General features: G+C 40.9%; 1 protein-coding gene across 21 annotated transcripts in view; it reads right to left on the bottom strand.

Annotated features, from left to right (window-relative positions):
• The window catches only part of GOLGB1 (golgin B1), a 46,265-nt gene that overhangs the window by 14,681 nt on the left and 9,730 nt on the right, over positions 1-21,854 (bottom strand). For 17 of the 21 annotated variants that reach the window (XR_003989475.1, XM_030472118.1, XM_030472120.1 and 14 more), the window contains 10 exons: positions 21,047-21,169; positions 20,496-20,609; positions 17,632-18,043; positions 16,870-16,961; positions 16,478-16,577; positions 12,846-12,919; positions 10,056-10,140; positions 9,257-9,324; positions 3,433-8,435; positions 449-2,396 (listed from right to left, as the gene is read on the bottom strand). Coding sequence is in view for 20 of the 21 variants with exons in the window: in XM_030472118.1 (XP_030327978.1) it covers positions 449-2,396; positions 3,433-8,435; positions 9,257-9,324; positions 10,056-10,140; positions 12,846-12,919; positions 16,478-16,577; positions 16,870-16,961; positions 17,632-18,043; positions 20,496-20,609; positions 21,047-21,169 (8,019 nt within the window). In the remaining variant the exon portion in view is untranslated. Of the gene's footprint in view, positions 1-448; positions 2,397-3,432; positions 8,436-9,256; positions 9,325-10,055; positions 10,141-12,845; positions 12,920-16,477; positions 16,578-16,869; positions 16,962-17,631; positions 18,044-20,495; positions 20,610-21,046; positions 21,183-21,854 lie in introns of all 21 variants that reach the window. The other 4 variants (XM_030472123.1, XM_030472113.1, XM_030472114.1 and 1 more) reach the window with 3 other exon arrangements.

Here is a 21,854-nt window from a genome sequence, read left to right as displayed (position 1 = left end):
CTGGGAGAGGTTCCTGAAGACTGGAGGAAAGCAAATGTCATCCCTACCTACTAGAAGGGCAAGAAGGAGGAATTGAAGAACTGCAGGCTGGTGAGCCTCATCTCCATCCCTGGGAAGGTGATGTAGCAACTAATTCTGGAAAACACTTCCAGATACATGAGAAAACTGGTTGCACAGAGAAGTTGTGGCATATCCACCAATGGAGATACTCAAAATCTGACTGGATGCTGTCTTGGGCAACCTATTCCAGCTGACCTTGTTTTGAGCAGGGCAGTGGAACAGAAGATCTCCAGAAGTCCCTTCCGACCTCAATTATTTTGTGATTCTGTGAAGACAACTATCTATGTTTCACACTGCAAATAAGCCATCTAAATGTGCTAAATTTTAAGATCTGAAGATCCAAATCTCCTATGGGGCTTTAAGAGCAAGAAGAGAGACAAGGACTTACTACTCTGTCTCTGTCATTCTGCAAGGAGGACAATGCCTTCTTAAGACTCTGCACTTCTGAAGGAGCGGTGGAAGTGCTCCCTTCTGCTTTTTGCTTCGCTTCTTCAATCTTACGTGTTTTCAATTCATTCAGCAGACAGTCTCGCTCATTCTGCAGGCTTGCCATAGCCTTGGAGAAAGATTTGATTTGGTCGGAAGAGCTTTCCAGTTCTGAAGACAACTGGAGAAGCTCATCATCTTTTGCTCTGAGCTTCTGATTAAGTTTCCCAATCTCAGCCAAAAGACCTCTTTCCTCAGTGGCTTTCTGCAGTTCTGCCAGCTCAGACCTTGCCGTATCTCGGTCCCTGGCAGTGAAATGTTGCTCCTCTTGTAGATGAATCACCTCTTTCTGAAGATTTTGCACTAGAGTCTTTTGTTCCTCTAAATCTGCAGAGTATTTCTGTTTCAAAACATGAAGCTCTTCGTTGGCCTGGTCCCAGCTATCCTGAAGAGAGCTCATGGACTTCCCAAAAGACTGAATTTGAGCTCTGAGATCTTTGTTTTCATCTGTGACCGCAAGAAGTTTCTGTTCCATTTCCATCAAGTCCCTTGCCAACTCTGCTACTCTCTCTTCTGCTGTTTCTGTTTCATTCCTCATTATCCCTGCATCATGATGTAGGTGCTTCAATTCCTTCCGAAGCCTGTCCTCAGCCTCTCCCACTCTCTTGGCTGCATCCCTCTGAACAGATACTAGTTCTGCCTCAAGTTCTGTTATCCTTTTATGAGAGAGGGAAAGCTTATGAGTCAGCTCTTGTGCCTCTTCCTCTCGGGCCTTCAGTTGGGCTTGATAATCCATGATAGGACTTCCCTCACGTAATGCTGTCACCTCATTCTGCACCTGAGACAGAGAGGATGTAAGGGTTTCAATCTCTTGCAACATACTGACTTTATCCTCTCTCAAAGCTTCCATGCACTTCCTGAGATCATCCTGAACATGCTCAGACTCTTTCAGCTGTATTTCTATGATTACCTTCTCCTTTTCCAGAGTCTGGCTCCGCTGAAGCTGTGTTTTGAGAAGTTGTTTCTGTTGGCAGTCCTTTATCGAAATCACTTGGTTCAAGTCTTCTCTATACCTCACCAATTCTGCTTTCAGCTTGGCATTCTCAGAGTTTAGGTCATCCATCCGGCTATGAAAACTTCTAATTTCTTCCTTAAGCTTATTGTTTTCAGCAGCTGCCTCTTGAATTAGCTGGTCTTTTTCCAAGATTATAGTAAGATGACGTTCCTCAAGTTGCTTGTAGTCTCTCAGAATGCGGTCTCTGTCATCTTGCAAAGATAACATGGACTTAGTGAAAGAGTCCAGTTGTGCCTTCTGCTGCTTACTTTCTTCTCTGCTTATTTTCATCTTTTCAGTGAGACAGTCAAGTTTGTCAAGAAATTTGTTCTTCTCATTTTCCAGCGCTTTTTTATCTTCTTCCTCCTTATGTAGTCTCTGCTCCAACTCATTCATTTCTTCAGAATGTAGCTGCTGTAATTCAGATAGAGCAGCCATAACTGCTTCCTCCTTGGCAGACAGCAAACTAATGATCTTTTGATCTTTGGCACTAATTTCTTCATACAGCTTATTTGTTAGATCCTTGGAAGCTTGCAGATCACCCTCAAGCTGTTCACAGGTGAATTTGAAATTCTGGATACTGGCCTCTTGTTGCTTAACCATGCTCCCCAGCTCTTCTCTGACTGATTCACATTTGGTGAAGAAATTCTGTAAGTCAGCAAGCTGGTCTCTTAGGCTGCTGATTTCTGACTCCAATTTTTGCTGTTCATTTTGAGACTTGCTGTACAGTTTTTGAGATCCTTCAAGCTGAGTCAAAAGCTCCTTTTTTTCCTCCTCTAACATTTCACATGTCTTTTGATGATGCTGAATCTCCTTCCCGGATTCAGACTCCCAGTCTTTCTTGTTGCGTTCCAGCCTACAAACAGAGAAGAGAAAGTTAGCAGCAAATCAATAAAGTATCTCACTATCCAAAACCACAGTAAATTTTCATTGATTATACTGATTTAGAAAAGCCATAAAACTAGTTTTACTTTAAGCAAGCAAGCTGGCAGTATCTAGGTGATTCGTTTCCCCTCAACTTGAAACTCAAGGCATCTTTTCAAGTTCTGACTGCAGTAGTGTCTGAAGGGGGTGGTGCTAGGGGAATATGTTTCAAAAGTGGCCAGTGAGATTAATCTTTATGTCTATATTGAAGAAATGGAGGAGGTTAAGCCTCCTTTCTCATTAAATGAGAAATGGAGCCTCTCCTCATTAAAATCCTTTTCTGTCATCCACTGCAGCTAACAAACAAACAAATTTCAATGAAATTGCTGTTCTCATATGCTTTATGTTCATTTCATGGTCCAGCATGCTAAGATACAGTATTTTGATCACAAACTTTATAGAACAATTTTAGTCATGTAAGAACAGTTTAGGTTTGAGTTTTGGAAATTCCCAGATGTACATTTTCCCCTCAAAATCTATTTTGGGATTAGACTGGAATTATGTATCCCAATGCTCTCTTGACCTGCCAAGTTTAACCTCTGAATGCAACAACTCTATACAAAAGAATCTATTTCCAATTTGAGATTAATAAAGACTCCAGATAGTATTCGGATGGCTGCTGCTTGTCATAGAGAATAGATTTAATACAGGTACTCCCTTAATCCTTGTGCACACAACAAATACATAGTAACTCCCTACAACATAACTCCAAACCTCTTTTCCATCCAAACATAAGTGATCCAGATGACAAGCTTTATGTTTATGGCTTTAGCAGGAAGACTAATTCTGCTCTCCATCTCAGGCATTCATTAGTTTTGCCAATCATGTGTGACTTTTAGCATATTTACATACTCCAAATTCTTTCTGGTATACTGCAAAAGGAAAGGGGATTCCCAGCTCACCCATAGTTGCTGGCTTGTCAAAAGGAAATACAAGAATACCAGCTGAGTCATTATCACTTTCTTTACCTGGATATATGAGTCTGAAGTTCTTCCACATGTATGGTCATCTGCTTCATTTGGTCCTTTAGAGCAACACAAGTTTCCTCTTTTGAACGTATTTCTTCCTCCTTCTTTTGAATAGTTTCAGTGAATTTTTTCTCCCATGTTTTTGATTCATCTATTACTCTATCCCTGTCATCCTGAAGGGAAGACATGCTCCTGGTGAAGGCTGCAAGCTGGGCTAGTGTTTTGTTTAGGTTGCCTTCCAATTGCTTGGCTTCTTGATCCTTTGTCTTCAATGAGTTTTGAAGATCACAAACAGTCGTTTCCAGGTAGTCCTTCTCCCTCTGCAAAGCTGCTAGCTTTTCTTCCACACTTTTAATTTCTTTTGAGTGCTTGTCTTTTTCCTGCTCCAGTCTTCTCTCAAAGTCTTCATCTTTTTTCTTCATTTGAATTTTAATATTCTCTTTGTTTGCCTGCAACTCTTCTTTCACTTTGGCACTCTCTGCTAGAACCCTTGCTGCCTCACTCTGGGTGTCATCCAGTACTACTCTGCAGAGAGCAAGTTCTGCCTGGGCTTTCTTAGTGTCTTGAACTGCTTTAGCTAAAGTCTCCTTGGCTGCTTCTATCTCTTTCTGAGACTCACTCTGCAGAAATTCCAGAGCTTTAACAGTTCTTTCTAAACTACTGTTCTTTTCCTGGCTTTTAATACAGTCCTTCTGCAGCTGCTTAATCTCCTGCTGTTTCTGTTTCAGCAGTTCCTGAAGTTCCTTTACATATGTGCTGCTGTCTCCCCTCCAACTGCATTTTAACTTTTCTACAAATTCCTTTTGCTTTTCTGAACTTGCTTTACTGTTCTCCTTTGCCATCTGACATTTCTCCTCCTCCAGTTCATGCACCATTCTCTGCAAACCCTGAAGCTCATGTTGCAGTTGCTCATTTTTGATCTGCAAGTCTTTTGCATCCTGCTGATAGTTTCCAATACTGCCATTAAGTTCTGCCAGTTGATTCATGAGCCTTTCTTCCAAATCATCCTTCTCAGCCTGTAGTGTGTCCTTCAGTTCTGTCATCCTGATGAGGTCATCTTTGGCTTTTTGGACTGTTTGTTCCATCTTTGCAACTGTGTCCTGAAAAGCATTCAATTCATGGACTTTCTCTTCCATTTGGGTCTCTAAAGCCCTTTTCTCACCTGCTAAAGTCTCAGCACACACGTGGATGTCATCCAGCTGTTGCTCTGAAGCCCTCCTATTATCTTCTAGTTCCGTGATTCGCTTTGTGAGCTCAGCTATCTGCTGTATGTAGGTACCAAGATCTTCACAAGTACTACTACCTCCAATTGCATTTTGTTCCAGCTCTGCAGGAGACGACTCTGGTCTAAAACTTATGTCCACTTGATTTTCAGTCCTCTCCACTGGTGGTGGTGTGAGAACTGCCTCATTTGTTTCTTCCTCTATTGTCTTCTGAGAAACATACTTGTCTAACAGTTCTCTGCTTTCCTTCAGCTTAGATTCTGCTAACTGCAACTGACGCTTTAAGTCTGTGATCTCTTGACTAAGAGACTTCTTTTCAGCCATTACTGTCTCAAGCTGAGTAGAAAGAGACTGGTAATCCCTCCTAGAGCTCTCCAGATCTTCTTTCATGTTAGCGTTTGTAACGACATCTACAGTCCTGTGTGGCTCTCCATCTGTAAAATGCATCTCTGCTCTAAGCTTCTCATTCTCCTCCTCTAGTTCCAGGATCTTTAGCTGCTTTGATTTTGCAAATTTCCTCATTTTCTCCTTCATTCCATCAATTTCTTGTCCAGCTTCCTGTAGCTGCTTATCTGTTTCTTCTTTTTTTGCTTCAACGCTTTTCAACTTAATGAAGATTTCCTGTTTTTCCTGCCTAACAGTTTCCAAAACATGCTGAATCCGCTCAGCCTCATTACTCACATTCTCATAGGACTGCAGGAGAGTTTCATATTCTTTCTGAAGCTCCCTGTATTTCTCATGCCACTCAGAACACTCAGCAGCTTGAAAGCATTTCAAGGATCCCATCTCCTTCTCCAGCTTCTCCTTCTCTAAAACAACTTTATCCAGAGTAAATGTCAGGTTTTTACAGCATCCATCAAGATTCTGATTTTCTGTAAGTACTTTATCAACTTCTGCAATAAGTTTTTCTCGCTCTTCAGTGAGGCCTGCTAACTTTTCTGTTAAAGTATCCCTTTCTTTAACGTGGCCACATATTTGGCTTTCCATATTTGTCAACTTGACACAAAGATTTTCAATAGTAATTTTTGCATTAGCCAGCTCCTCTTTTAGAGATCTGCTCTCCTTTAGTGCCTCTTTTCTAGAGATAAGTGCAGCTTGCAACTTTCTCTGCATTTGATTCTTCTGTTTAGCTGCTTCTGCACGATCATCTTGCTTCTCCTGAATTTCAAGTAACTCTGTTTGCAGTCGCTTGCTTTGCTCCTCATGTACCTGAGCTTGAGTTTCCAATTGACTACATAGTTTCTTGACTGAATCCTCTTTTTCCAGCAACTGTGCCTGCACATTACTGAGAGCCTCACTTTTCTCCCTTAACTGCAAATTAAGAAATTCAATTTCTTCATCCTTTTTGTGTATAAGTGTTTTCAGGTCTTCCAGACTGCCCTCTCTCGAAATTTTTGCTCGACTCATCTCCAATTCTGCCTGAAGACTTGCTGCTTTAGCCTCAGCTTGATCAGAGGTTCTCTTCAGCCTTTCTATCTCCAGAAACAACTGTGCTGTGTGCTCTTGCAAATGAAAGACTAATTCTGATTTGCAAGCAAGTTCACTTTGCATATGGCTAAGATTATATTCCAATTCTTCCTTCTTCATCCACAATTTTTCAAGTTTTTCCTCTTCCCCAGAAACATCTGCAACTTGTACAAGCTTGTTATTTGTTGTATTTTCTGCTTCTGTGCATGAAGAATCCAACCCTCCTGGATTTAAAAGAACACTCTCTCTTGATCCTTTCTGTTCTTGGAGTTGTCTGAGCTGAGCTTGGATGCTCTCTTTCTCTTTGCTTTGCTTATCAAATTTTTCTTGTAGGATGTTGTAATCATCTTTCTGCTGTTTCAGCTGTTCTCTGTGATGCCTGTCTTTTTCTTGAGCTTTTTTTATAGTGTCTTTGCGAGATGCCAGAGCTTCCTGAAGTTTTTTTTGAAGTTGTTCTTTTTCTTGTTCAAGAGCTGAAATTCTCTCTTTCAGAGCAGACTTTTGGTTTTCTTCAAGATTTTTAACTTCTGAAGTATTTTTTTCATTTTCTTCATTATCTTTTGGGCTTTTATTGGTCTCAACATTTTTGTCAGCAATTGTCTGACTCCCCATGATTTCATCTTTAACTGGAACAATGTTTGTCCTACCTTGCAAGCTTCGCCTCATCTCCTCAATCACTGCCTGCAATTGTGCTTCAGTTGTTTCTTTATCTCGCAGGTCTTTCCGGATGCTCTGCAACTCAGATTCCTTTTCAGAAAGCAGCTGACTTAGATAATCTATACTGGGCTGGTTTCCAATATTCACTTCTCTGCTTATCACACTTGTTGAATTTTCTTCCCCTTCAGCTGCTTGAGTCACTGAGGGTTCCAATTCATGTTCTCTTTGCAAGTGTACTAACTCATTCTCCAGTTTGCTAACTTTCTTCAGAAGCTCCTTCCTGTTAGCAAGTGCTGCTTGCAACTTCCGCTTTACTTGCTCGTTTTCTTTTTTCAGAAGTTCAACTTTATTTACTAACACCTCAGTGTCTTTACACACTGCCTCTGTCTCATACTGGTGCTCAGATGTCCCACATTTCAGACATATATCTTTTGCTTCTATGTTTTGGTCTTTTTCTTCCTGATACTTTAGTAACAGACTCCTTTGCTCTTTCAGACTCTTCAGCTCATTTCCTAGAGAAAATTTCTCTTCATTCAGCAGAACCATTTTATCAGACATGCTGACACTGATCTCTGTCATCTGTTGGTCTTTCTCCAGCAAAGCTTTTTGCAGGCTCTCTATGGAGCTGGTGTGTTCAGCAACAAGCTGTTCTAGACTTGCTGCTTCTTGCCCCTTTGAGGCTAAGTTTTGGCAAAGTTCTTTTATCTCAGCTGTACTCTTCCTCAAAAGCTGTTCTAGATCAAGTACTTCACATTCTTTCTTCTCAATCTGGCTTCTCAGACGTTTTAGTTGCACGTCCTGGTCAGAAAGCTGAAGTTGTGCTTCATCCAAGTCTTTTTGCAAAGCTTCAATTTTTATCTCCTTGGATTTAAATTCATTTCTAAGGCTCTGGATTTGTTCTCTGAGAAGACTGCTTTGACTGTCTGACAGTCTCTGCTTTTCTGAAAGAGCTAGATTGTCCTCAAGTTGCCTCACTTGCTCTTTCAGTTCTGTTATGGTAGAAAGTTCCTTCATCTGACACAGGAGCTGATCTCGTTCTTCAATCAAAACACAAAATGCACTGTCAGAATCCTCTATTTTTTTTCTGTATTCCTCAGCCAACTGGTTAAGCCTATTTATTTCTGCATCTTTTTCTCCTAGATCTTTCTTATAAGATTCTTCTGATTTCTGCAGAACTATTTGCAGTTCGCTAGTTTGGTTTTGCAACTTGATCAGTTCTTGAGATTGAGAGATGCCAGGCTCTGGATCTGCTGTAGACTCTTGCATTGCCTCTATCTCCTCTCTGCAGGGGACAGTACTCCCCTGGGGCACTTCTTGAAGATCGATTCTGGTTTCCTGAAGCACTCCAATTTCTATTTCTCTCAGTAATGAGCTACTGCCAAACTCATTTTGTGTATCTGAAGCCTTTTGTTCTTCCCCCTCAAGAAACCGTATCTGGGAATTACCTTCTCCTGTTTGGTTACCTGTAGAAGTTGGACCATTTGGGCCCTTGAGCTGCCTTTTCAGAAAATTTATTTCTTCTTGGGCTTCTTTCAGTTCCAGCAGCAAACCTGACAGTTCTTTCTGTTTCTCTGCAGCAAGATATTCTAGAATTTCAGGTGGACAACTTTCCTCAGTAAACTGCTCACTTCCATTGGGAAAGGCATCTGTTCTTGCCTAAAATAAAGTAATAGGTTTCAATTTTCCTTTGAATCCTGTGAAGTATCTGCTTTCCCCATTTAGTTTAAGGATACCCTTCTTTGAGCTGGCTATTGAAATAAATAGTAGCTCTCTAATAACAGGAGGATTTGTCAGGTCATTTCTGTTCATTTCAGTTCTGAAGTTGCAGCATGAAAGATTCTGGCTTTAGGATTAGACCATAACTATAACTTCCTATCCCCTTATTTCTCTCTTGATTACAAGACAGTATGATTCTGAAAAATTTCAATTCTGCTGTGATTCTCAGAAGCCCTCCAGTGTACTTATCCAGCCACATTTTCCTGGCATCCTATCCATAGTCTCTAAATGAGGAGGTTTTGCTCCCCATTCTATTTGTCAATTTAACACAGCAAAGAAAGAGTGTAGAAGCCCATATTCCCACCAGTGTCCACCTCAAAGTGAGAGCACTAGACAAAGCACCTGCACCAAAGTGCTTGGCTTTTTCCAAATAAGAATTACCTTAAGGTTTCCTCCCACCCTCAAAAACAGGTAACCAAAGAAAAGCAGTCACAAATTCTTCCCAGAAAACATGGATCAGCAGCCCACCAATAAGTCAACTTCCTGTGTTGAAAGGCTCATCAGTCCGTTCCTTGGTCTGGAGGGCAGAAACAATTTATCGGGAACCACTAAAGCAGAGCTCTCTCTTACAACCTGTTGCAGTGTCACTATAACCACTTTAAGTTACAGGATATTAATAAAACAGCTCTCTGGGGCTTTTAAACTAAACACAGATGCATACAATACCAAGAGGGAAAAAAAGTTCCAGACTAAATTTGTACCTCAGGGAGCACTGAAGTGTCATCAAAAGGCTTTTGCACTTCAGAATTCACCAGCACTTCTGACACACCTAGTGATAAAAAGAACACCACCAGCATAACACGTTGCATGTAAAGTCAGTCGGTAAATGGAGACAATAGATGAGACTGAAGCTTCTCTAGTTTCCAAGGTGAGAAAGACAAAAAAAAACCAAAACCCAACCAAAAGATTTTGAACCTGCATTGCACCAGACATTCCCAATACCTCTGCATATACAAAACCTCCTGCATGTGCTGCATGCTGGCATCACCTAAGTCTGCACTATATCTAACCTCTACAGAAGAATTAAGAGGTAAAGAGATAAGTGAACCAGGTAGCAGATCGGTTTGGTTTGTTGGGGCTTTGGGTTTTTTTGTTGTTGTTTGGCTGGTTGGTTGGGGTTTTTTTTAATTTGGGTTAGTGGGGTGGTGGTAATTCCAGACATAAAAAGACATTTGCTGGCTTGCAGCGAGGAACCCACTACTTCATCTTATCTTAATTCTCTTCCATGTCTTATACATCAACCTTTGCATCTACAAACGCACTCTCCTTCAAACCCTTCTCTCCTCCTCTCTCAGGAACCACTTCTTTCTTCTCTTCTGATATATCCCATCCAGCCCACATTACAATGTTCTCTTCTACCTCATGTGCATCTTTTCTATGCCCTATACATCTTTAGATTCTGACTTCAAAGATCCTCTTTCCAAATCACCTTAGATTTGTCCCTGAAACTTCTCAGATTTCCAGAATTTTCTTGTCACATGCCTTATTCTGTGTCCTCACCTGTAGAAGAGCAGTCTATGTAAGAGGCTGGAGCTTCCAGAGTCTGCAGGTCTTGCAATTTCACCTCAGGTCCAACTTTTTTGTTCTATTGGTTGAAGAAAAAATACTTAGTTTTGATCTTTGCATTAGAAGACAGGTATCTTAGCTGCCTGCTGCTCTGCCAAGCTTTAAGAAAAACTATCAGTCCCAACTTTAGATGTAAATCTCATGCCTAAAGAAATGTATTTTTAAAAATAGGTAAAAATTGGTTTTGATGTTAAGCAAGAGACTAAGACCTATCTCAGCAGGTTATGATATTGATGAATGCAGATTCTACTAACTTCCTTCCCACCTTTACTGCTTCAAAGAGACTCACTACAGATCCATAATCTTTCACTGAACCACCCGAGCAGAGAAGGTGAGAAGTCATGTGTTTGTCACTATACTCATTGTGCCTCACTATTCCAGCAGATAAAGAATCTGGAGTCTTCCTAGGAAAGTTCTAACCCTAGGCTTCACCACACAGATAACAAACCACCCCACAACAATCTATTAACCACTGTACATCTCCTGCTTCTCTGTCAGACAGGACAGAACCTGACTGTTGAACAAGACAGAACACACTGGAAAAAGCGAGGAGATTTTGCTATTTCACAAACTCTTTTTACCCACACAAAGATGCTGAATAAAGTGCTCAGGAAATTGGTTAGTTTGCTGTTGACATCCATACAAGAACTGAGACTTAATCTACTAATTTCTTCATTCTGAAAAGTCCACTTACAAGTTAAAGTGCACCTAAATTGAACAGCAGTATTTCTGGCTAGTTCCCAACACACGCTGGCTTTCACCACACCAAACAATTGGCATTGTTAGTACTACTTCTGTGGGAAAGGGTTTGAAATAGAATACAAAAAGACTACAAGTCAGAACTAAGTAAAGTGTCCCTAAAAAAAGCTACTCACTCCCACTCCAAAAAAAGCAAGTAAAAAAACCCCTACCCAGCCCAATGATGGAAAGACTGAAAACAAAATGAAGCGTTCAGAATTTACTTTTGCTGTAAATACCTAGAATATAAGTCCAAGGCACTAACAGGTCAGAAGGAAATCGCTAACCCAAATTTCTAGAGCACTTTGCCTTTGCAAGCTCCAAGCACTGAAATGGAATGCATTGTATGCATCGAAATAACTTGTGCACATGACCCAAACCCCTGAACCAGGTTTGGATCCACATGTATCTTGGCCTAAAGTCATGGGTAAGATGCAGAAGTGCACAATATAGGTGTCCAAGTGTAAATTCTTACATGCAAGCTATTTAGCTACGCTCTTTTTGTAATTAAGACATTGAAATGGACAATTCCAGGGTTGAAATCATTGACTCTTTGAGCCAGGAGGGATAAGAGACAGGACACCTGACCCAGACTAGCCAAACAGATATTCCATATTCCACGTCATGCTGGGATAGAAACTGGGAGTAGTTACCCGGAAGGGACAGATTGCTGCTCAGGTCGGGCTTGGTATTGGTCAGTGGGTGCTGAGCAATTGTATTAGGCATCCCTGCTGGTTATTCTTCATTTTTCCTTTCCCCTTTTAGTTTCCCCTTGTTAGTTCCCTTATCATTATCATTAGTAGTAGTAGTAGTATTATATTGTACTTTAGTTATTAAACTGCTCTTATTTCCACCCATGGGTTTTACATTCTTCTGATTCCCCTCCCCATTCCACCTAGGGAAGCGGGCGAGCAAGCAGCTGTGTGGTGCCGAGTTACTGGCTGGGTCTCAACCACGACACCCATTTTCAACACCCACCTTGGACTAAGTGAATCATATGCTAAAGAACCCATTACCTCCACTGTCTATAAAAGGGGCTCTAGAAAATAGCTCAAAGGCTCATATCTGCCCTTGAAAAGACCGCATCTGCATGGATGTGTGAGTGTACCCGTTGATCTCTTAGCTTACAACCTCAACTACAGGCAGCTGGAATATAACGGTCTGAAGTCAAGCAGAATGACCTGACTCAAAATGCCTTCTCCAGTTCCAACATAAGTCCCAAATTTCAACTTTTGCCCTAATACTTCACAGTAATATATATACTATTAACTCTTTGTTGGAGAGAAATATAGTAGACAAAACACAGCATTTTCTTCCCCCTGCTGGCAGGTTGGAACAGAGTGGAGCAGTCTGGAAAGAGCCCAGGCCTTGCTCTAAGCTAACAATTCTACAAGTTCTTACCAAAGACATACAGAGGCAGTCATCTCCATCACCGTGCTGACTGGGTATAAAGCAAAGCAGCAGGTATGTAACCCTGCACTGTTCTCACCAACAGACTGACTGTGATTGTACCTGCAGCTGTTCACAATGGAAGAATACTAACAGAGTCTAGTTGTCTCCCACTTAAAGAGAACTCGGCTTGCTCCAGTCAGTCTGCCAGATCCCCATCAAGGCAGTGGGAATGGATAGGGTTGGCTGCCATCCTACAATGGCTGCTGAACCTTTGGAATTTTATTTCCTGAGATTTACCTTAGTTTAGCCTACGGTTTTGCTGAAGAACTGCCTCATAAGAGGCAGAAAATAGCATGAATATGGATTGGGTGGATGAAGGACACAGGAATTCCACACAGCAGGCAAAGGGAAGTACAATCTGATCAGAAGATAGTACAAGCAGTATTTGGAAGCTATTTCTATCTTTCATCATTAATCCAGTTAATAATAACCTTCCAAAGAGGATTGTTAAAAAAGGCCACAACAGCTTAGCTGTTTTAAGACCAGTCCTTGACCTATTTTAATTTTAGCTTATTTCAGCAGCTTAATAATTACCTGCTTTGCATTTTCTGTGACCATCACAGCTCCTTGCTGAGGCTCCTGGAGAACAAGTTGAAAGTTTGGTATTTCTGAAATATTCAAACACAAACAATTTCTTTGAAAATTAAAAATCTGATTTAAAGAGAAACAGGATATTCTTCCAGGAGCTTTCAAGAATAAGGCACACGGCTGTTAGTAACACTAGTAGTGGAGATATATAAATTATATAAACTCATATCTAGTTGAAGATGTCCCTGCTCATTGCATGTGAGTTGGACTAGATGAGCTTTGAATGTCCCTTCCAACCCAAACCACTCTATGATTCTATAGTTTGTCATTGGACAATTTGTTTTGTCTTGGGTCTTTTTTTTTTTTATGCAAACCACCAAAAGAACATGCTGGTTTAAGCACCTTTTAGAAAATAACAATTAAAGGACAGCTGATAGAGTTTCAAGTTTAAGAAACAATTTTATAAAGGAGAGAAAAGAAAGAACTATTGTAGCAAAATGTTTTAAATTTTATTTGGCTAAAAATGAAATGGCAAATTGTTAAGATTAGAGACAAATAAGACACTCAAGGGCTATGGTCCAAGTCAAGATTGGTGCAAGAACTCAGCTGCTGTTTGACTCAGAATATTTTTACACTTACATTTCTGTAAACTGGCATATACAATAACATAGATTTATCTTAGGTATGCTACTGTATGTGATGAAATGACTTGCTGCCTTCAATCTCTGTTCTGTTAGGGGTAAAAATCTTGTACTTTCCAATTCTGAGCATTCAGAGGACATATGTCCTGGTTTCAGCTGTAACAGAGTTCATTTTCTTCAGAAACTTCAGAATTAACTTCCAGAGTTAATCCTTCTGCAGCGGATGCTGAGCAATTGTACTGTGCATCACTGTTGTTTGTCAGTTTCTGGTTTGTTTTGGGGTTGGGTTTTTTTCAGTTTTATCTTTCTCCTTCTGTTATTTCCCTTTTCATTATTATCAGTTGTAGTATTATATTGTACTTTATTTAAATAACTAAACTGTTCTTATCTCAACCCATGGATTTACCCTTTTTCCAATTCTCCTCCCTGTCCCACTGGCTGCGGTGTGAACAAGCAGTTGTGTGGGACTTAGTTGGCAGTTGGGGTTAAACCATGACAACACAGCATTAACATATGGTACAATGTTTTATTTTGTGCCTTTTTAAACCCTTTTCTATATATAATTGACCATACAAAATGGTATTTGGCAAGTTAAAAGTATGTATTTTGAGGAGGCTCAGATGAATTGGTTTTGCAAATTCTAACATCTGGAAAGCAGTCTGTCTCTTTGCAGTGGAAATGGCTTTCCTTTATCAAGTCATACCATACTGTAGTCTTTTAACAACTTTTTCTTCCACTAACTGAACTAGGGAAAGCCTTATACCTAGTGTTAAATTATCTATATAGTGACTCTGAAAAGCAATCTTGCGCTCCCAATCCAGATGCTTGCTATCTTTGAAACTGGCTAAATTTCATAGGCTTTTCCTGAAGATGATAGCATCATAGAATCATTTAGGTTGGAAAAGACCCTTAAGATCATCGAGTCCAACTATTAACTATTAACTCTTGTCTATTTTCTTAGTGTAGAGGGGAAAGTAGAAAAAGGTAAACTCAGAGACATTCAATCGCTCAAAGGGCTGCTTCGAGAAAAGATGAAGGAATTGAGGTGGCCAGTAAAGACAGCAAGAGAGATACTAGTAAAACGGGCTGCTAAGCCCGTGAAAATTAAAAGACTGTGCAAATACTTAAAAAATGTTTACATGTTAGAAAATGATAGTTAAGCAGTTTGGAAGCATTTGTTGAATCATAGAATAGTTTGGTTTGGAAGGGAAGCCCATCTAATCCAACCCCCTGCAATGAGCAGGAACATCTTCAACTAGATCAGGTTGCCCAGAACTACATCCAGCCTGGCCTGGAATGTCTCCAGAGATGGTGCACCCACCACCACAATTACTTCATTCAGTGTGCACTAGCCACAATTTCTTCATTCCACTCAAGTTAGGACTGGAGTATTGTGGGCAGTTTTAGGCACCCCACTTGAAATAAGACTGACAAATTAAAACGTCATCAGGAGATGAAGAGGAATAATAAAATATTTAGAACCTACAGAGTAGGTTTGAAAGACGATGATTTTTTACATGTTTCCATTTCATCTTTTGGCGTGGGGTTTGGTTTGTTGTTTGGGTTTTTTTTTTTAATTTTTAAGAAATTACATCTCCTAGTGTTAAAACTAAAAAATAAGTCAGTAACCAAGTGTTCAAGACACCCACTGGAAACAGATTTACAACAAAAATCAGCTTTTTTGAAGTAAACATGTAGGCAAACGTGTAATGGGAAAGACCTTTTAAGTGATGTGACAGTGAAGTTCTAAAAGTCACTGCATTGTTCAGGTAGAATTCTTTCCATGGAGGAAGGACTTGCTTTTTAAGAAAGTTGATGGAATCCTTCCAGGTATGTTTTGGATATACTCAGTCTTAACTCCGGGCATGATATCAGATTAGAAGCAGGAATTCTGTAAGGCCTTTGATATGATCCCCCCGCCAACATTCTTGACACTAAATTGCAGAGATATAGGTTTGATGGATGGACTATTAGATGGATAAGAAACTGGCTGGATGGCTGTGTGCAAAGAGTTATTAGTCAATGGCTCCATGTGCAAGCCGAAACCTGTAACGAGTGCTGTCCCTCAAGGATTCATACTGAGACCAATACTATTTACTATCACACCATACTCTGAAGTCAAAAACTATGGGAATTCATCTTTTTATACTACAATTCTGACAGAGTGGTGACATTACTGCTACCAGCCTGCATGCCTAGACACTCAAAACCAAGTTGTCTTTTTCTTGGTTTTAATGTGGCACATGTATGGGCCCTTTACTGTTTCAACAAAAGTTATCAAAAATACCCTCCCCAGGGGCACCACATGCAGATTGTCAGCATTTCGTATCAGGGAGGAGCTGCTACTGCAGTTCCATCTTGTTTTGTACAATCTAAGAAGGTGCTAGTGCACAGTGTCTTGGAATAAAAAAAATTATCCCACCATCCCTAGGCATAACTGACATTAAAGGAACAAGAAACCCAATAAACCAGAATCATTCACTGAACTTAATATGCCTATCAAAATGAAGCCAATCTTGGCACCCTTTTCTGGAAAAGCCTGCAAGCACATAACACTACCTCCTTGCCTTCATCCTAGTTTTTTCATGTCTTCTACCCGTTCTTTGCATGTATCACCATAAATCATACACGCAGGAACATGAAACACATGAACCATACAGGTAACAAGTTCTACCCGCTCTGACTCATGGTCAAAACACCAACCATCGCTTCGTATCACAGGACACCACCATGCAGGCAGGCCTATGATGCACAGTCCAGATGGTTTACTTATTTAGTTCTTTCAGTCTGTTCACTGCCTGAGATTCAAATAGTTCCTCTTCCCTTTAGAATTAAATTCTACTTTAATCACGGGAAAGAATCATATAGGGTTTTTTTAAGACCTTGGCAACAAAAGCATAACGAACCAGTAACCACGGTCATGTTTATTAGCTAAAAATACGAAAGAATAATTCTTAAATACTTCAAGAATATTAAAATAGGTAAGGATAATCATACCACCTTCAGCCTCCTGTCTTCCCAAGTTTTCCGTGGGTAGAAGTGAAGTCCCTTTCTGATCTTCCTGATCTATTATTTTTTCCTGTGAAGTTGTTTCATCCTATTTAAACATAGGACAGAGAGGAGAAAGATAAATTTCAATACAGTTTATACATACACTTTAGTTTTTAACCTTTCAGTGAACCAAACCAATTAGAAACTTCTAAATTACTCAGACTGACTCCTATTTCTTCCCAGGCTTCCATAGTTATAAATTGTCTGCACATCAGCTGAGAGAACCCACGAGAGCTTTTCTCAAGCAATATGTCAAAAAGGAATTCCAAACATTTAATTCCACTTCAGTTCCTCAGCATATGGGAAGATTTCAGGAGACTGATATGAAAAGATCATACCTGTTTCTCCAATTTGGAGACCTGCACTACTGACTGGGATTTCAGCTCATTCTGACAGCAGACAAATTCTTCAGATTTCTGTACAAGTTCATCTAATGGAGAGGAAAAAGTGGAGTTAGGGTGTGTTCTTGCCTTTTTTGCTGAAACATATCCAGTTTACATGTATGCACAAGAGTATATGAGATCCCTTATCTCTCAGCCACTGCTTCAGTTTTGGGCCATAACAGGGCTGGGAAAAAAACCCTTTTAAATAATAGCTTGAGGCAAGATCAATGTTATTAGTTCTAATACAAGACTACAGAGAAAGTGTTTTCCTTGGTTGTTTTACTTATAATTTCAGTAGAAATTCAGACTCTAATGAATGTGGCATATCTAAAAAGAAATTACATAAGCTGACAGAAACAAATCCAACAAGTTATTAAAAATTAATTAAAAAATTTCAATCTGTCTCAAGAAATCCATGAGCCTCCAAAGATCATAGGCTGGGACAGTACACAAGGAAAGCACTAGATACACTGCCCTACTCTTATGCTCCTCCTCTTGCAACTGACTTTGGTCACTGCCAAAGACAGAAACGTGGGATCACACTAAAGATATCTTTAGTTTGATACAATACAACCTCTCCTATGTTCCTATGCAATTAGGAATTGTTATACAAAGACTTTCTTACGAGTCATTATAAAAACAAAGACAAATAGAAGGCAGCCCAATGATCCTTAGGCTCATGAGAACATGCTTCACTGAACTGCTGTGCTTGCTTACCCTGTAGTTTCTGTATTGTAGCACTATTGTTGGCAGACAGCACCAACAGCCGGTCAACATCCTGTTTCAGCCGGTCATTTTCAGCTACAAGGGCAGCATGGCTAGATTGCAGCTCTTGTTCAGCCACTCTAAGACAACTGATCTGCAGGTTTTTCTCTTCCACCTCCAGCCTTTGCTCCTGCTCCAGGTCTTTACACTTCGCCTCTAATTCAGTTTGTGCTCTTCTTGCTTCTTCCAGCTGCTCTGAGAGACATTGCACCTCCTCCTGCAAGCAATGGGAGGACCGCTTCCTCTCAGCTAGTTCTAGCTCCATCTTCTCTCTGAGATCCCGAGACTGTTGTCTCTCTGCCTCTAGGACATCCCTCAGGGAACTTAGGTCCACTTCCATCTTCTGGCACTGACCTATGAGTGTCTGTAAAAGGATATGGAAATTAACTCTCAACTAAATCAATACCTTGCCAAGGCAAAGTACCTGAATTATATTTTAAGCTTCACATTAAATCCTTTTCAAACACCTAAGTAGCAGAAAGGAGGAAATAAATACGGCAGAAATCTCAATTTGTTAGAATGAAACTACCCTACTATTTGCAAATTGGAAGAAAGCAATGCTGGGAGAAACGAGAACTCTGAATTTTGGTAAAGAAAAGTCTTAATTTAGAGGAGGGGAATGTAACGGAAAGAAACAACAGAACAGCGGCCATGAGTTCTCTTTTAGAGGAAAGAAAGCTTCCCAAAAAGGGATGGACTACAACAACAGAGAAGCGACTCAACAATTACAGTACAATTAAAAAAAACAAAACAAAACAAACAAAACCAGAATAAAAATGCGTGTGTGAAAGGGCTAAAAAAAATGCTGAAATAGGGAACTGGAGGTAACAGAGTGCTCCACAGTGCCCAGTGCTTCAAGAAAGATCCCAGAAAGTGGTTGACACTGACCAGAGATTTAAGACAACCACAGAATAGAAAGAGACCATACATTTGCCAGAATTCCTTTCATCCAACTTCCTCCTCCTGGAGCTGTGGAGGGTCAGCACAGCAGCATAGCTGGTTTCAGGAGGAGGCTGATGAGGAGCTCTTTTTAGTTATGGACAGGAAGAAAAGCTTCAGCCACATGGCCTCAAGTTTATGTGTTCCAAGGTCTCTGTCTGACCTTATAATGCACATAAGGGGAGTCAAACACACAGAGGGGGAGTCAAGGGACCCCACATCCATGCCATTAAGATATCCATGCCACCGCTCCATGAAACACCCTGGTGAGCAATGTAATCAGTAGCAAGTACAAATCAGCTCACTGAGGTTCATTACCTCTTCCTGGTGGCAAGAGGTCCCACCAGTAAGCCTGGCTGGGACACACGGTAAGAGAAAACAGAGTGGTGCGTGTGTTAAACTTACCGAAGTGAGGTTCAGCACTAGACTGGCTAGAGATGGTGCAACCTTCTAACATGAAATTAATACAGTATTTTTCTAAAGGGATGAAGAATTATTTTCAGAAATTCAGATATTATAAAAAAAAAAACAAAACCAAAACCCAGTTATCCTATATCTGCAAATAAGCCTTTGAAGAGATTGCATACTAAATCCTGTCTCAAGAGGCACATGTATATATAATCATATATGCACAACTTGACCTCATTCTCTTCACACTCCAAAATGACTGAGAGCCAACACCGCTTCAGAAGCTACGTCATAGAATCATAGAATAGTTAGGGTTGGAAAGGATCTTAAGATCACCTAGTTCCAAGCCCCCTGCCATGGGCAGGGACACGTCGCACTAAACCATGTTGCTCAAGACTCTGTCCAACCTGGCCTTGAAAACTGCATTCACAACTTCCTTGGGCAACCAATTCCAGTGCCTCACCACCCTCACAGTAAAGAACTTCTTCCTTATACCTAATCTAAACTTCCCCTGTTTAAGTTTGAACCTGTTACCCCTTGTCCTACCACTACAGTCCCTAATGAAGAGTCCCTCCCCAGCATCCTTATAGGGCCCCTTCAGATACTGGAAGGCTGCTATGAGGTATCCACGCAGCCTTCTCCAGGCTGAACAGCCCCAACTTCCTCAGCTTGTCTTCATACAGGAGCTGCTCCAGCCCCTGATCATCCCCATGACCCTCCTCTGGACTTGCTCCAACAGGTCCATCTCCTTTTTATGTTGAGGACACCGGAACTGTACACAGTACTCCAAGTGAGGTCTCACGAGAGCAGAGTAGAGGGGCAGGATCACCTCCTTCGACCTGCTGGTCACACTTCTTTTGATGCAGCCCAGGATGTGGTTGGCTTTCTGGGCTGCGGGTGCACACTGAAGCAGGGTCATGTTAAGTTTCTCGTCAACCAACACCCCCAAGTCCTTCTCCTCAGGCTGCTCTGAATCTCTTCTTTGCCTAAGCTGTAGCTGTGCCTGGCATTGCCCCCACCCACGTGTAGGACCTTGCACTTGGCTTGGTTAAACTTCATAAGGTTGGCATCAGCCCACCTCACGAGCATGTCCAGGTCCCTCTGGATGGCATCTTATCATCTCAACAAGACATACCAAAGAATATCTGTCTATGCCCCGATCTGGCCAGGATACTGCAGTCCAGAAACAGCAGCATAGAGTATGGATAGATTTTGTCTCTGTCCACCTGCCCAGAATCTGGGTCACTAGAGGTGGCTGCTGTAGCATCCCTATTCCTTTTGTTTGCCTGCACCTACTACAACCTATGCATAGAAACCTGCAGCTTTAAAACATGACTGAGGGAGCCCCCAGCTGAGTTCATGCTGGAAACCTGGTGCCAGAAACAAGTTAATCTTCTGAGCTACTGACAAATGACCCATCCACCACTTACACATGAGAGTAAGGCAATAAGCAAAACATGAAAAGGTACCTGGTTTTGTTGTTCAGCAGTACTTAGTTCCTGTTGCAGCAATTCTACCACCTGAGTTCGTCCCAGCAGAGCTGCTTCCTGCTCCTCTAGCTTTCTCTGAAGTGTACGCAGGTTCTGTGAGAAAGACAGTGCTATATCAGCATCTGGGAGGCTAACGTAAGGCGGCAGGATTTCCTGGTTTCATCCATACACGTGGTTTTCACAACAGTTACTTTAATAGCCTGGATAGCTTAACTTCTGTTAATGCTTATTCCGGAACCCCTGTGCAGTGGGATGAGCTCACCATTGCTTCACAAATAGGGAACTGGAGCACAACAATTTAATACTTCTTTTAAACTGTTCTTTCTTTTCAACTGATAGCAAATGAGCGTATTGAAGCTAGGACTCTGAAAATCCAAACCTGCATCCCCAAAAAACCCAAACAATCAAATCATATCTCTTCTCACCCCTTCTGAGTTACTTAGATGGGAATTGCTCTCTTGGGGTGTCATCAGACTGGTAAAATTTTTTTCCTTTCTCATCCCATAATAAGATTATTATATCAAATATACCTGCTGCACTTCTACTTCCAGATCTGACTGGGCCACTATCTTGAGCAATTCAGCTTGGTGCTGGTGAACCTGCTCTTCCAGGAGAGCTTCCTTCTCTTGAATTACTTCCTCCAAGGAGCTCAGCTGAAAACGTAAGCCACAAAATAAACAAAATAAAAAACCAAGAACCCCAACAAACCAAAACCAGGAAGGTGATGAGATTGACAGACACACAGGCTTGCTTTCAACATGCACCAGCATATTATGTATGCGATGAGGTCTTCAGCTTGATAATCCTATATGCCAACTTGGTCAAATGGTATCTTTATCTGTCTAATGCGTATATATTAACTGATAGTATTTCAGAAAGCAGATAGTAATTCAGAAAGAAAAACCATAGAATTTCACCTACAAATAAGAAAAATGATAAAAATATAGTTACAACATAATTCCAAGTTCATAAAACTTCTGGGGTTTTATTTGTACAGGATATAGCCCAATTCACAGACAAAAAGTTAAACCTGCAATGCAGAGTATTAACAGAAATGTTTCCAAAAATAAACACAACATAACAGCTGTTACTTTATGTGATAAAAAGCTACTCTGCACATTCACAGTAGAACACAGAGGGGCAATGGTAGGTCTAGGAGCTGAAAGAATACTTTCAGACTGTGGGTTAAAGGGCCTGTGTGTCCACGATACCAGCAACTGTGGAGATTAGAGCAAGTGAACTTAAGTGCCAGCAACTGCAGTGGGACCACAGGTCAGAGGGCCTGCGTGTACATAGTGCCAGAAACAGGAATGAGTGTCAGCATACAAGTGATTGTAT

This window comes from Strigops habroptila, chromosome 3, assembly GCF_004027225.2.
Source record: "Strigops habroptila isolate Jane chromosome 3, bStrHab1.2.pri, whole genome shotgun sequence".
NCBI lineage: Eukaryota > Metazoa > Chordata > Aves > Psittaciformes > Psittacidae > Strigops > Strigops habroptila.
The sequence above is the reverse complement of the archived record's forward strand: the minus strand, read 5'-3'. Positions and strand labels throughout refer to the sequence as shown.